Source organism: Protopterus annectens, chromosome 3.part0, assembly GCF_019279795.1.
Source record: "Protopterus annectens isolate FY-2018-M chromosome 3.part0, PAN1.0, whole genome shotgun sequence".
Taxonomy (NCBI): domain Eukaryota; kingdom Metazoa; phylum Chordata; order Ceratodontiformes; family Protopteridae; genus Protopterus; species Protopterus annectens.
In genome coordinates this window covers 443,308,787-443,326,132 of record NC_056731.1, presented here as the reverse complement: position 1 = coordinate 443,326,132, position 17,346 = coordinate 443,308,787, and the positions used below count along the sequence as shown (strand labels likewise).

The following is a 17,346-nucleotide window of genomic DNA, read 5'->3' as shown; positions in this document are numbered from 1 at the left end:
ACCAGCGTGGACAATGACTGAGTCGTACTTGTACCTGCTGTTGAGAGACCTGAGTGCTTGCGTTATGTGGCGGATTCTAGCCCGACAGGCAGCTTACTGTGACCTTCTCCTTACTCAGTCTGGTGAGCGGGACGTCAGTGTGTCTGACTATGGAATCACCAATGACAAGTGTGTCTGGCATTTTGTTTGGCCTTAAGGGCTGTGACTGTTTGACACTCTGACTGTGTGGTCTATGTGTTGCATGTGTTGGGTCGTGAGGTGGTAGTTGTTTGGGTGTCTGCTTTGGTGGCCTCTGCTGTTTTGGTAAATTTTGACCAGAGCCTCCGAGTATGTCTTTGTGTGAGTATGTGTATGATTTGAAGTTGTGATGGTACCATGTGTTACTGGGTATGTATTGTGTGTGGTTGCCTTCTCCTCCTGTCTGGTCTTGCCAGTCCTATGTTGAGAGAGCTCAGCCTCCAGTTTGGCCGTATAGTTGCATCTCTCGCATGTATTTGTGTTTTGTGGGAGAAGGAGAGGATTGTCTGTGTACATGAGGCAATTGTAACATTGCCTCAATATTCCCAGGTTCACCAGTTGAGCTGGAGAGGACACTAGCAACTGATCCCTCGACATACTAGAAGTAGTAGATAAAGAACTTTCAAAGGACTCCGGGGGAAGTGGGTTTTGGGCTGGTGGGGTACTATCTATAATAAGAGTGCTTTATCAAGGTGCAAGTACTGTAGGAGTAAGTGCTAGGCTTTACAGATAGAGAATAGTCTACTTGGGAATCAAGTAGAGATGAACTTTTCAGTTATAGGATATGCTGGTTAGATCAGCAGTACAGTTTAGCGTGTTTTATAGCAGGGGGCTGAAGGGAGCTAGGAATTGGCCCAAAACGACCATCTCTGCCTCTCAACTGTCCAGATTTTTACAGAATGTCCTGATTTTTGCCTCATATATATGGTCTGTTTCCCATAAAATCTGTGGTCTTCTGACAAATTACCGAGGAATGCATTCACTAAATAATGGCATACATTTGCGTTTCAGGCTTAATATCCTTCAGTAAATGCCAGCAAATCCTGTTATTCTCTATTCTTTCCAAGTTTATAAATCATGGACACATTACTGGCACAGACAGCCGACAGAAACAAATCTGCTTTTCATTCTGCTGTTTGTTGGTTAGTACTGACAGCACTGACTGCCTATAAGACCCACCCCTATCAAGTAGGGGGTACTTAACATTCATTAGGATCAGTTTTCGACTGATTTGTATTTTTCTAGATATTGGACCATAATCACTACACTCCATGCACTACACATTGATTGCAACTGGTAATTACAATATGTGGGTAGAATTATTCATTGATGTACAGCATTCTTTTGTACTTTTAAACATGATGAAACTCTAATTTAGTATGTACTAATCTGATAAAAGAAACCCAGCGGGGACTAATGAAGCCTAAAGAACTGCACTAAACTGGCAAAAACGTATCCCATGGAGTTTCATCAAGTATAAAAGCACTAGAGAATGTTATACATAATTAAAAGTAACAAAAATACCACTTGTGCTGTAATGATCAGTTACGATTTGTGAAAAACAAGTTTAACAACAGGCTATAGATAAAGACCGGTTCTCTTCTACTAAGAAATTATGTGCTACTATGGAAAATCTCTAAAATGTCTTTAAAATTATAGGTTCAATTTGTAGTAAGGTGGTGCTTGTGTTCTAAGGCTCTCATATAAGTAGCAGATGCCTATTACTAGTAAATGTCTGCACTGTTACCAAGGCTGGGAACTGTTCGGTAATACAACAGTACCACAAAAATAAAACATCTGAGCTGCTGCTTCCTTTTCCTGGTTACTATTTCCCACAATGTAGTTCCATTTAACGTTTTTCTCTGTTGAGCTCTTCTTACAGGTTAGAGCTGTCCTAACAATCCCAAAGAGGACTGTGGGCAACTAATCAGATATGTCAAGACAAATATACTTTTGCAGTGGATCACTACTTGTTCTACAATTTTCTTCTACAAAATGAGCATATAACAGCTTATACATACACATAACTGTAAACAAGTAAAAAAGTGCTGAAATCTTGATACAGCCTTTAAAAGATTAAATAAACTGGGTATGTGCAAAATAAGAATTTAAGTTTTAATACATAAAAATAAAATGAAATTGCAAGTATAACAAGTTGTAATGAGGCATTAAAAATTACACAAATTATGAATGTGTCAAGCTAAATAATTTGCCCAAAGTCTTGTATGTTAAATTCAAGCTTCTGCAAGATAACACACACACACACACATATATATATATATATATATATATATATACACACACACACACACACTTACTTATATACATATATATATATATATATATATATATATATATATATATATATATCCCTCAAGGTGCACGTTTACAACGACTTTTTATGTTAACAATTACTGAACAGACTTACTTGTAACTCTGCAACTTGCTGCTGCAAAGCAGCCACTTGACCATTCTGTGCTTGCAGCTGACTCTTCACATTCCCCAGTTCTTCATTTGTATTCTACAGCAACCATTTAAGAAACGGCATGAGTGTAAAGCAATAAATCATTCTTTAAAAGTGAAATACTCAACAGTGGCATTTTAAAAGTACTTAGCATGCATACTTTCTCCAAGTCCATACTCTCCTCCCCAGCTGGAACAAACTACTACAACACAAAACTATTTATTTTTTATTAAACATTTCTTAACCTGGTAGAATCCCACTGAGCTGAGGGCCCTTTTTCAGAAGAGACAGAAAGCACAGAACTTCAAAAGGACAACACAAATGTATTTAACACAATCACTTTGTAAGAAAAGGAAAACAGAAAATTAATCGGTTCTAAGTGAAAAAGCTTAGCACATTTTGGCACATAATATGTATACCTTAAACTGAGTACACTAACAATTTCAGTCATAGCAAGATGGCACCATCCTGAACTTAACCAGTACAATGTAGACATTTAAAATGAGTTAGGGCAAAAATGAAACATAATAAGAATTTGAAGACTGCAGGAGGCTGGAAAAGTCAGATCAGGTTAGGTCATCTGCAGTGCTAATTAATTGGTGAAGTAATGTCTCATTAAGACACCTGGAAAAATAAGGTTACAGAGAAGAACACGTGAGAAGTCTCTGGAGGCTGGGCACATGTAAAAATACAGGTTTACTTAGTAATCCACAAACCAAAAATAACAGACCACTTTGTTATGCAGCCTGAAAATAAAACAGGATTTCAGTTGCTTCTCAATAGCAAAGGCAGTACACACTGCACCTCAGTGGAACATTATTTAAGACAGCGAAAGTACGCTTCAGGCCTCTCCAAGCTGAAAGAAATAGGTACACCCATGGGCATAAGCCACAGGCACATCTGACAGGGATCTCATGTCATGCTTCTGGGTTTTCCTTTAGAGAGAACTAACTTCTTAGTTTTTGTGTTTTTGGAAACATCTTTTTATACATCTACTGACAATTAAGACCTTGCTATGAATTTAATTACTATAAAGTGTTGCCTAGCTACCTATTCATGTGAAGTTCCGCACACTTTGTATATAGGAATAAGTATAAACACATACAATTCAAATGAACACAAAAAGACCATGACTGAAAAACTTCAGCAACAAAAAACAAAAACTTAACCAAACTGGGAGCATTGCTGAACACTACTGTTAGGCACACTTATCTCTAATTAATCAAGATACTTCTTCAGAACAACTAAGAAAATTTCAAACTTAAATAAGAAACTAGATGAACCCCAGAGATAAATAATAATTCAAGTATACTTCACATAATGAAACAATAAAGCAGTCAAAACAATGTAAAAATGTATACTTAGTTTGTTTACTGAGGATGGTACACTTACCACCATAAACCATTTTTAGGCACAGCCTGGTATATATACATACATACACACACACATATATATATATCTACACATTTTTTTTTTTTATTTTAACATTTGTTTACTGGGAACGTCCAACTTGGAACAAAACCAATTTTCAGAGGAGGTCGGGGGAGAAATACTCCAGACACATGTCTTTGTAAGATGGGAGGAAACCGGAGTACCCGGAGAAAACCCACATGAACGCAAGGAGGACATGCAGATTCCACACTCCAGCCTAGAATCAAACCAGAGAACATCTTGTTGTGAGGTGACAATACTACCACTGCGGCGGTATATATATATATATATATATATATATATATATATATATATATATATATATATGCGTGTATGTGTGTGTGTATTATAAAAACATGAATATAAATGTAAAACGGCATATATGTAAAAGAAAACTGATCTGTTAGAAAAAAAAGGGACCAAAATCAAGAAGAGTTTTTAACTTTAAACAAATTTAATATTGATATGACCATTTAAGCTATAGAAATCTTAACTGCCACTGTAGTTTATGCTTCCCTAATTTACTCTTGTGATCTCCACCAAAGTGTTGCAAATGTTGGTAAGGCAAAGCAATGTACTCTTTTCATCTCAAATTTTAGTGGCATAATGAAGCTGATATACAAACCATAACAGTCTATCAGGGCCCTACCTATATAAAAACTAGCACAGCCAGTGCACATGCAGATGTGCCAGCAACTAAAGACAATAGTATGTGCTAACCATGGGAAGGAACACAATAGACCCTTAAAATTAATCTGCAATGGAGACAAGTGCCACATTTACACATACCCTTGGTGCAACTGAACCAACTATCGTCTTGAACTTAATCCTCTTAAAAGAATTTTAAATGAACTCCCTTTCTGTACATAAACCTAAGTTTAACACTCACTACTTCCAATAAATAAATAATTTGCTTGATATCAAAAGCATCAGTGTATAAGGAATCCCAGAAGCATTACTAAAATCAAGACTATCTCTTTGGTCCTGTTTAAAATTTAAGCCACAGTCATTGACAGTAGGTGTAAAACTAGACTTCCTAAATTGTACATTTATTCTCTTACTATTACTTCTATTTAAAACATTATTTTAAGTATGGTACATTCATTCTAAAGTCAGTGTTGTTGGAGGTTATCCTGGAAATTCTCACAAAATGACTCTTAAATGACATTGTGTTTAATGTGACCACAGTAAAAGCTTAAATTAAATACATGTTTTAAAATGTAGGTTTCCTGTAAACCTGCAAATGAAACTTTCTATTTTCATTTAATGACATTTTGATGAACAAACAATGATGCTATTATTAGACCCTTTACTCTTGAAATTTTAAAAAGTTTGTTCTAGAATTCATAGCCTGAAGAAATTCTGTAAAATCCTGGTTTGCTTAATCAAGACAAAAACAGACTGTCTATAAGGCCTCTATAAAAGAAAAAAAAAACATATTCTCAATACCCCAGGTCCAAATTCACAAAAACGACTGACAACGCAGTGGTGCAGCAGTAGCATTGTCGCCTCACAGCAAGAGGCTCTCCAGTTTGATTCTCAGGTGGAGTGCCTTCTGTGCGGAGTCTGCATAGCCTCCCTGTGTTCCTGTAGGTTTTCTCCGGGTATTCCGGTTTCCTCCCATGTTACAAAGACATACGTCTGGAGCTTTTCTCCCCAGGCCTCTGCTGAAAATTGTCTTCATTCCAAGTCGGACTTTCTCAGTAAACAAATGATAAATAAATAAAAATAAAATATGTCAGCCCTCATAGCTATCCCACTAGCCTGGTTAAAATACACGTTTCAGAAAATGAAAAAAAAAATATGCACAAGTACAAGCTCTAACAGCTCATAAATCACATTAAACTTTGCCATCATACTCTCTGACTATCTGGGGAAAGGGATACCACTAGAAAATGGGGCAGAATCTACAGAGGAGTATGATGGTAAAAATCTGGTGGAATGGCATCATATCTACAATCAGGTGCAAAACAATGAGAATGAAGGGCAAAGAAAGAACAGAAAAAGGAATGAAACTGATGCACTAGATGAAACATTGGCGGGTATAGAGAGAGACAGAAATACAGACAGACAAGAGGAAAGGAACCCTGTAAGAAATAAATGATGATCAATGGAGAATTAGAGGGGAACATTATGACTGCAGTGTAGGCACATGCATAGCACTACAAGGAATTTAGGGTCGACAGGGGAACTGGTCGGCAAACAAATAGTTGGAAGATAAAAAAACGAAGAGAGGTAAGGGAGACGTAAGCCAGGGTCAGAGATGAGAATGAACACACAAAGCAGCATGACAGAAAGGTAAAGGAAGTGTTTAAAAAATGTTATCAAATGCTATTCAACAGACAGGAATATGGGGATAAAAAAGAATGAGAATGAAAGAACAAAGGATAGGGGTATCCAGACGGGCTTCACTTGAAATTCTACAAATGGGGAGGGGAAAGGCTTGGAAAATATTCAGCAAAGTTTACAGAAGAATAGTACATACAGAAATGGCCTCAAGAACTTTGAGGAAGGTGAGAATATTGCTGATTCCAAAAGCCAGAGGGGAGGGGAATCGGTACCTATGAGCCAACATCACTGATCCATGCAGACATCAAGACATTGATAATATTAGAAAGGCTGGATGAGGTTAAAATAACACAAAGTGTTAATAAGAGTGGAAGGAGAAAGACTAGAACTAAGGGAATTAAAGAAGGTAGGGTTAAGGAAGGCTAAACGAATAGGAAATAGAAAGGAATGGAACAGAACATTAGAGACAGAGGCAGGTATATAAGGAGGGAAAATAATTATGAAGGAGTGGAAGTCAAAATGTACTTAGTAGGAAGGATGAGGTATGGTGGACGATATGTGGACAGAAGTAGGTTAAAAAAATAAAAAAGAGAACTGGCTGCACAAGACCCAGGATACAAAATGCCCAATCCTGGTAGGCACAACGGTGTCAGGACTGGAAAAAATGACACTGCAGAATCCTCAAGACATGGAAACCTTCCTGCAATAGGACTAGGCCAGGCCCAGGGGGAGGATGGCCTCCCTGTTGCAGATGGAAATAGCAGTCCACAAAAGTCACAAAAACTGATAAGCCAAAAACAACCATAAAGATAATAGAGTGGACTATTGAGGACAATAAAGAAATTATATACTGTTACTACTAAGTAAGAAGCCCAGAATTTCCAGACAGAAGATATACAAAAAGATTAAGAGAGAAATTAGAAGAAAGAAAAATATTTGCTCAAGAAAAACTGTCAAAAGCTTCAAATAAAAAAACTGTGTTCATTAATGTAAAAGATTTATGAAAAACATTATACAGATCAAAACCTTGGGCCATTTTGAAAAAGAAGCGACTGACGAAGTGCGAAAATATAAAGAAAAAAATCTAGGGATTTTTGAAAGGTTAAATTAATAATAGATAAAGTCTTACCCCAAAAACACAGGGCAGTAAGGGAAAGAAAGAGGAGAAATCAAGTTCATCATGGAAGGATCGCATAGAGAAAACTATAAAGCAATTAAGACAAGAGGTGTCACTGTTAGAAGAGTATAAAGAAGGGAACAAATCAACAAAAATGCTCAGAAACACAGATGTGATAAAAGCAATGCACAGTATCTATCATGCACCACCGCAAATAATAAACTAAAAATATCAGCATAATCTAGTTATGGCATGGATAGACTACAAAAGAGCATATGACAGTATCTCACATTCATGGATAACAGAGTGCTTAAAATGTATAAGATACACTCTACACTGATTGATTATGTTACAGCAACCATGAAAGAGTGGCAAACCACTTTGCAGCAAAGCCACAATAAGGGACAAATTATTATTCCCAGGATAAAAATTCAAAGGGGGATATTCTAGGGTGACTTTCTCTCACCGTTGCTCTTGTCTTGCCCTTAACCCATTAAGCTGCCTAGTTAACAGTCAGGGCTACAATGTGGCTCCCAGAAAACAACTAAGTGTAAAGACTTCTAATCATCTTTTTGTGGAAGATTTAAAACTGTATAGTTCTTCAGATGAGGAGCTGGAAGTACAACTGCAAGTGGTCAAAACTTTTTCAGATGAAGTAAGAATGTCATTTGGTCCTGATAAATGTGCAAAAGCAACCTTTAAAGTAGGAAAGTTGCAGTATCAAGAAAACATCAGTTTGGGACAAGAATGTGATATAAAAGGATTTGATCAAGAGGGAGTGACTGCAAAAATATTTGGGAACTGATGAAGGATCAACAAAAAAACATGAACAAATGAGAATAAAACTTTGTAAGGAATATTTTATAAGACTAAAATTAGTACTGTAAACAGCATTGACATCTACGAACAAAATCTAAGCTATAAACCAATTTGCTCTTCCTGTCCTAACTTACAGTTCTGGAATCTATGACTGGCCTCAAAAGGTGTTGGACAGGAAAACAAGAAGGATGCTTCATACTCATCAAATGATTTATAAAAATCGGTGTATAAACCAAGACTATAAATTCCCCATTCTGAAGGAGGTATGGGGCTCAAAACTGATTACTTGTATGGATCTGCAATAGTGGGACTGCATACATATCTGCTGACCTCACAAAACCCAAACATAGTGAAAGTTTTGAAACATGGGGATAATAAGTCTAAGATTACTTCCCTGCTTAGTTTATCAGAAGCATATTGGTGTAAAGTGGGAATGGAAATCAAACCAAAGTAGATAAAAATCAGGCAGCAATTGAATATAAGGTGAAGGATCAGATAAGAAGGCAAGAAATGTGGAAAATGCATAAATACAGTTGCATGTAAAGAAAACTCTTGGAACAATTTCATGTCGATCGGGATCGAACACAGGAAAAGTTAAGGAAGGGTGAATTTAAACCAAAAGACAAAAGGTTAATATTAGCGGTCCAAGATAGTGGACTACGTACATGTTGGTTTACAAAGTCCATTGAACAGTAGTGCACTGTAGTGGTATGACAGGTAGCTTACATCCTTCTAAGTTGGGAACTGCTGATTGAGGGCTCAGTGTTTGTTATTCTAAAAGTGTATTAATTCTGGTTTAAGCACTTGGGCTTCAGGCCAGTTATTTTACATTAAGAAAGTCGAGGTCTGCACTCTTGTGGGAGGAGAAGCTGGACTCTGCCCTTCTGAGCTGGGAATTTCTGGTTAAACACTTATAGTGCCTGCATATTTAAACGGCTTCTTACTGAAACTGGTACACCTTGTTTGCTGTGGCATAGAATAGAGCCAGGCCTGCTGAATGTAGCTTTGTTTGCATGCTTGTTTGCATGTTATTTCCCTGAAATGCTAATTCCACCTAAAACGTGGCTTTTCAGTGCTTCTGTGGATCCGTAGTGATATCTGCATTGCTTACTGTACTTATTTCCTTGTTTCACTTGAAAGAAAGTTACTGTTTGTCGTTTTTAAATTTAAGTTACCTGGCACTTTCTCACTAAAGCAATTACATAAGTCAGCACTAAAAAATTAAAAGCACTACACCCTCACAAACTCCCCTTGAGTACCTTGTTCCCCATTGGCCCTTTTTTCAATTATAAAGGAATTCCCAATACTATTCTAGCATATCCAAAGGTCAGTTGTCAATCTCCTCTCTGGTCCAGCTGGTGAATCTGGGAATCCTGAGGCAATGTTACAACTGCCTCATGCACACAGACAACCCTCTCCTCCTCCCAACAAATTCCAACACATGTGAGAGATGCAACCATATAGCCAAACTGGAGGCTAAGCTTTCTCAACTCAGTACTGGCGTAACCAGTCAGGAGGAGAAGGAAACCACACTCACTACAATTCCAGTCTCACAGAGACCTACCACGACAGCAAACCAAACACGTAAACACACGAAAACATACTCAGAGGCTCTAAATAAAAATCTGCCTAAGCAGCAGAGACCTCCAAAGCAGACACCCAAGCAACCGCTACCCCAAAACAAAACATGTGCAACACATAGCTCACAAAGCCAGTGTGCCGAATAGTCACAGCTCTTAAGGCTAAACAACACACCTGATACACTTGTAATAGGTGATTCTATCGTCAGGCACACTGACGTCCCGCTCACCAGGCTGAACAAGGAGAAGGTCACGGTGAGCTGCCTATCGGGTGCTAGGATCCGCCACATAACACAAGCACTCAGTCACTCCAAGGCAAGTACAAATATGACTCAGTCATTGTCCATGCTGGTGTGAATGACCTGAGATGTACCTCCCTGGACTACATGAAAAGAGACATAGAGGAGCTCTCTGAGCATGTAGCCCAGGCCGGTATGACCCTGACCTTGAGTAGCATCTTACCCCCACCAAGAATGATGCCACAATATGAAGACAAGATGATTAATTTCAACAATTGGCTTAAGTATTGGTGTCATTCAAAGGGGATCCAATGCCTGTCAGCCTGGGATGACTTGCTCGACAAGCCACGATGCTTCACTAGGGACGGCTTGCACCTGTCACCCCTGGGCTTTCGGATATTGGCAAAGGCTCTTGCTACCCCCATAGTGCCTTTTTTAGGCAAGGCTCAAAAGACAAACCCACCTCCATAGGTATCACAAGGGATAAGAAACTAAGAGTAATGCTACTCAACACCAGAAGTCTACTTGAAGCTCTCCTTAGCATGGAGAACATCGATATATGTGCAGTAACAGAAACCTGGTTCAAGGCTCCCGAGAGCACCCCAGCACTACCAGGTTATACCTCATACCATGCTTTTCGGCCCCAAAACTTGGACCGAACCAGAAAAGGAGGGGGGGGTATCAATATTCGTCAAAGATGCCCACAACTCCAGGTTGGTGGCATAGCACGAAGCATCAGAGACTATCCATGTGCAACTAACAGTGGGTAAAACTGTTTTCCAGTTTATAGCCTGCTACAGACCACCCTCCCAAACCCAGGAACCCCACTCAGCTTTCCTGAGAACACTGGAAAATATGAAGGTCTCTCCAAACAACATTATATTGGGCGACTTCAACTACCCAAACATAGACTGGGAGCATTACTCTAGCTCCAATACCCTAGCTCAAAGGTTCCTAGAATTTATAAACTCAAAGGCTATGGAACAACTTGTTACCACTCCCACAAGAGGGGAAAACATACTGGACCTGATCATCACCAACATGGGGACTCTATGTTCCAGACCAGAAGGGTATCCCTCACTGGTAAGATCAGACCATAAACTAATCTCACTGGATATTCACATCCCGACCCCACCCCCTGCCCAGAAAACCACAGTGAAAAACTTCTCTAAAGCAAATTTCACACTCCTCAAAACCGAGGTGGAATCCTTCAAAGCCCCCGGGCCTGTGGAAAATACGGCCCAGACCGCAGAATCCTTTATAAACGCATTCTATGAACACCTACAGGAATGCATGGATCATGCAATTCCAAATAAAACCAAGACTCAATTCTCTAAAGGCAAACGTCCTGTTTGGAGGACCCCAGCCATAAACAAACTATACAATAGAAGGAGGAAGTTACTACATGATAGAGCAAAATCCCAAAAAGGGAAGGCATCTCTGATCAGTGTCAGCAAAAAACTATGGGCACTCATAAAATTGTCTAAGGCCAGCTTCAAGAGAAAAATTGCACAGGACACTAAGGATAATCACAAGGCTTTCTTTAGTTATGTTAGGAATTTGGATGGGAATTCCCAGATATGCTCAGAATTAGTCCAAAATGACAAAAAATACACTGAACCCACAGACATTGCCAACATCCTAGCTGACAGGTTCAGCGCAAACTTCTCTCCCCCCTCCCCACCAAAAGGGCAAATATCTATCCCAGCAGAGTGCTGTCCCCCTGACATCTCAGATGCCAAGAGCCACCCTCTCCAAAGCAAAAAACACAGCATCAATGGGACCAGACGGTGTCCCGGGCTGCGTCCTACATGAACTCCAAGAAGAGCTAAACCCAAACATAAAACTACTGTTCAGTCTCAGCCTTACCACAGGATATGTACCCAAAGAGTGGCATACAGCAACAGTGGTCCCTCTCCACAAAGGTGGTGCCTCAACAGATCCTGGAAACTATCGCCCCATAAGCCTGACTAGCTTGGTCTGCAAAGCTATGGAAAGGATCATCATGGACCTCATAAAAGATATTGGGGACCTACAGACACTGGATCCTACCCAGTTCGGCTTTGTTAAGGGCAGATCCTGCCTCTTAAACCTGGTCAATTTCTTTGAAACAGTCACCAAGGCCATTGACGAGGGGAAGGTGGTCCACACAGCCTACCTGGACCTCACAAAAGCCTTTGATACAATACCCCACTCAGGCATTATAGATAAGCTCACCAGCTTAAATATAAACCCATTATGTCACTAGATGGGTTGCAAACTGGCTCAAGGACAGAACCCACATGGTTATAATTGCTGGAGCCATGTCAGACTCCAAACCAGTTACAAGTGGCGTCCCACAAGGCTCAGTCCTGGGACCTCTCTTGTTCGGTATATATTTCTTGGAGGTACAGGCCAACAAGGAAGGACTGTGGCTGACCAAGTTCGCAGATGACTGCAAACTGGGCGCCATAATTGACTCTCCAGCCGACACAAGCATCCTCCAAAAGGGCCTCATAGAAACAGACAACTGGTGCCAAAGCCATGGCCTCAAGCTAAACGCCAAAAAGTGTACAGTCATTCCCTCTGGCAAAAACAAAGTGCCCACAAATTACCACATAGGTGGTAATCCACTAAGTACAGAAGAGGTAATTAGGGACCTGGGGACCCAAGTTGATAGCAATCTCTCATTTGACAACCACGTGGCCAAAGTGGTTAGAAAAACATTTTATATAGCCCACCTAATCATGAAGGGATTCACATCTAGATCAGGGGAGGTCATCGTGCCTCTTTACTCATCCCTCATCAGGCCCATAATTAAGTACAATGCCCCTTTTGGAATGTACCTTACCAGACACCTGCAGCAATTGGAAAGACCCCAAAAGTACCTCACCAAGAGGATCAAAGGGCCCAAACAGATGCCATATGCTGCCCGGTTAAAGAAACTCCAGCTCTACTCAGTGGCATATCGCCTGCTCAGAGGCGATCTGTGCCTGACGTATAAAGCCATGTCCAACCCGAAATTAATGGACATGCTGCACCTCAGAAAATCCAAATCCCATCGAGCTATGCGCTCGAGAGACTTGAACCTCAGCACTGAAATAAATAGTACATGTTGGAGGGGCAGATTCATAACCCAGAGGCTCCCTTCACTCTGGAATAAAATCCCAGTCCGGGTTAGGCAGAGTCCCTCATTGACTCTCTTCAAGAGGAATCTTGATGAGTGGATGGGGGATCGTAGCTTTACCCTGGGTATCACTTCTGTGTCACTGTTAGACAGAGGCACAGTATACTAACCTCGAAAAAGGGCATAGCAAAATTAATTTAAAATGGGTGCCAAAAGCCAAACACACTCTGGCTAGGCTTATAAATGCCCTAGGGCAGATAGCCTAGTATGAACCTATGAACATGTGGAAGAAACAGACAAATGCAGGTTTTATAGAAACAGTATTGGAAACAGTTGCACATCTTGTTGCTGTTCTGATATACCAATGGCTGAAAGACTATACTGAAAGGTATAATAATGTGGCAAGACTGTTGCATTGGGGATTGTGCAAACATTATAATACTGAAGTAGCTGAAAAACACTGGAACCATGAGCCACAAAGCATTATAGAATATGGTGAGGTTTATATCACATGGGATCACCCATTACCAGCAATTCAAAAATAGATGGGAGAAAACCAGATATAGTTAGTCTGTGAAAAGCAGACAAAAGTAGCACTGATCACTGAAATTGCTACACCCAGTAACTACAGTGTCTTATGTACAGAGAGACACAAAGTCATAAAATACCAGGATTCGCAGGTAGAAATGACAGCAGTGTTGAAGAAGGATACTCAGACAGTTCTAACAGTAGGAGGAGCAACAGGTCTTATTAAAAAGAATTTACAATTGCACTTAGGTATGTTACCGATGCAAGCAACTCCGCATGAATTGCAGAAGGAGTCAGTTCTGGACACACTGCGGCTGCTGCAAAGAGCAGTTCTGGCTAACATCAAAAATTGAAACAATACTAATTTCATGAACTTGAATCATACTTTGACTTAGGAATGGGGTCCATTCCCATCATGGTATTAGAAACCCAAAAGACTTGGAGAAATTAAAAAAAAAAAATTACTTATTGTGCAGGTAAGGTCAGCAAAATCATGGGGATGGGGGGTATTAGTGTATGCACAGTGGATATAAAAAGTGTACACACCCCTTTTCAAATGCCAGGTTTTTGTGATATAACAAAATGAGACCACAATAAATAATTTCAAAACTTTGCCCAACTTTAATGTGTACTACAACCTGTACAATTCAATTCAAAAACAAACAATGCTGTTAGGGGAAAAATATAAAAAAAATGTACAATATGCTGGTTGCATAAGTGTGCACACCTTTAAACTAATACTTTGTTGTGTGTGCACACCTTTAAACTAATACTTTGTTGTGTGTGCACACCCTTAAGCTAATAGTTTGTTGAAGCACCTTTTGAGTTAATTACAACATTCAGTCTTCTTGGGTAGGAGTCTATCAGCATGGCACATCTTGACATGGCAATATTTGCCCACTCTTCCTTGCAAAAGTGCTCCAAATCTGTCAGATTGTAGTATAAATTCCACTTCAGCTCCCCCTGAAAAGAGACTTTTAGCTTAACAAGAATAACCCGGTCAACAAAGGATAAGTAAATAGGATGCTATGGACATTTGCATGGATATATCTGATTGTGCTAGTGTTTAATTCAAAGTCATGATAATGAGCTGATAATGAGGTCTTTCTCACTGTAGCCATATTTGTCTCTGAATCACATTTTTTCACGGTCTAACCTGCATTGGGCAATTAGCTTCAATGGTGAGCATTTTACTGAATCCAAGCAAATAAGTTACAACTAGCACAAACTAAAACACTGACTAAATTATGTCCCATGCATCCTGCTTACAAAAGAGATTTACAAGACAAATTCACATTAAAGGAACACTGGTTAGCATTCGCTGAAATCATTGACTAAAAAAGAACAGAAAGGCAAATAACAGGTGTGAAAATGAAAATCAAGTACAGCTAAGCAATTCTGTTTCACAAGCACAGTGAACTTTTCTAAGAGTCTCATAATAGTGACAGATAACCGGGTGAACTGTTCCAGAGTGTTCCTGACATGAGATAGATGCTTAAGTAGTATGTGTCCTCCCCAGGAGTACTAATATATATAACTATCACTGGAAAAAATAACTTGCATAAATCTCATGGGCAGCAACAAAGTGTGCTTAGGGCTTGTGTGTGTGTCTCAAGTGACGGGTTAATGGTGAGGCTGAAAATTCTTCTAAAAAATAGATCTTAAGTGTGTGCATGGTAGATTTCATAACTGTACCCTACTCTACCATACCATAATAAACACATGCAAGGGACACACTCTATAGGTGTCCTAGAAGCCTACAATCTTCCCCACAAGAAATTTTAAAAACTTTAAACTACCATATCAAACCTGCTTCTGAAGGTATCTAAAGGTCTTGCCTTCCATTTATCATATGGTAGGTATTTCTAGTATTATACACCCTTAGCAGGAAAACAGTAAAACCTCTTTTTTTTCTTACACTAGGTTGATGATGTCTCAGATTCTTTTCAAGTAAAATTATTTAGGCTGATGAAGTCTCAGATTCTTTTCAAGTAAAATGTCTCAGACTGTAATTTAAAGTTTAGCTGTCAGAATAAACATTAAACAGCAAATGTTTTAACCGATCACAGACCGAAAACTCATAACCAGTAGATTTTCTTCATGTGGGAAGCTTATCTGAAAGGAATATGGTGTTTGTAGAGCAAAGGAAACATTTTTTACATGGCAAACAAATGCTACACTCACATCTCAGTACTGGCTCTATCAAGGCCTTAAATCAAGGTATTAATAATAAAATTTCTCTTAAACTTAATTATTGTAATAAACAGTAGAACATTTAACAAATAAACTTAAGATATCATTGCTGATACCTAAATCTATGCAAATTTTGTTAGATCTGACTGTATGTTGTTGTGTCTTTCGGCTTTTCCCGGTTAGGGGTCGCCACAGCGGAACTCTGGTCCGCTAATGATTGGCAGTAGATTTTTACGTGCCGAGTTGCCAGCCCTGACGCACAACCTTCCACGAAGGTATGCCCATTCACGCATGTCTCTACACAGGAGACGCTCTTGCTGAAAATCGAACCGGACAACGTCTTACTGTGAGGCAACAACGCTACCGCAGCACCACCACCACCGCAGTACCCAAAAAACAAGAGTGTGTTCTCATGTTTTATCTTACCAAATTACTGGGTTTCTCATACTAATATAGTAACACTGGCTCTTTTACGCTAACTAGCAAATGATTCAGACATGATCAGAATTAGATATTACTTACCTCCATTTGTAAGGCCATGACATCTAAATAAATTGCTTTTTTATGTATATTTTTGGCTATCTATATGTTTTAATAGTTGAAATCTTGAACAAACTGTAATATCGTAAGTGCATAAATCAGCAACAGAAACTAGGGTGGGTAGCTAGAAGTCAGTGTAACAAAACTAGAAACACTTGTAACATAAATGTAACCATCAACTACCACAGCTAAAACTTTTACTAATTAAAACAAGAATAAAAGATAAGCATTTTCAGGCAATGCCCTTCATCAGATCCTAAAGATCAAGATAGCAACTCAATATTTAAATACAGTTCCACCAATCACAACAATGTATCAATCAGTCCCCTTAACAAATCTTCTGTTTCTTCAAAACAGGTTTTAAGGAACAGAAATATTTAACCCAGGCAGCCTGTGTGCTTGTAACTTCACAATCCACTGCACTTCAGCCACTTCTGTTTCACTTACTAAATCTCCACCTCTTTTATTGGTAAACATCAATTGTAGTACCAAAAAAAGAAGTTATGTACTCACCATAACGTTCAGTGTTTGTTGTCCATATTCTCGCCTTCATTCTTGATGGTTGGGTTCGGGACCGAGCATCGGTTCTGACTCGGCCACATACTAAAGCTCGAGAGCTTTCACTGGCTCGAGGCTACACCCTATCCCAAGATGCCTAGTGACAGTTAGCCAGATCTCATTTGTCAGAAAGACAGTCACTAGCTTGTCCAACCCACTATGGGAAATACAACCAAAAGCCTTCTGCCCATAACTCATGAGGCCCAAAGGGAACCAGAGAACTCATAGCCAATTTCAAAAAAATTTCCTCTCGATCCTCCAAGAAGGGGGAAGGTGGGTGGGATGCAAGAATGAAGGTGAGAACATGGACAACAAACACTGAATGTTATGGTGAGTACATAACTTCTTTATGTTATGTTGTCCTTATCTCGACTTCATTCTTGATGGTTGGGACAGCGTCCCCAGCACCTTCTTCTTGGGTGGCTCAAGGGAATAAACTCTTCAGAAAGTACAGTTGTGTACAC

The 17,346-nt window shown here is 39.4% G+C and overlaps 1 protein-coding gene across 1 annotated transcript in view; it reads right to left on the bottom strand.

The window, feature by feature from the left end:
- FYCO1 (FYVE and coiled-coil domain autophagy adaptor 1) overlaps positions 1-17,346 on the bottom strand; it is a 2,135,985-nt gene that overhangs the window by 1,131,256 nt on the left and 987,383 nt on the right. The window contains exon 9 of the mRNA XM_044064867.1: positions 2,447-2,539. Coding sequence (XP_043920802.1) covers positions 2,447-2,539 — 93 coding nt within the window. The remainder of the gene's footprint in view (positions 1-2,446; positions 2,540-17,346) is intronic.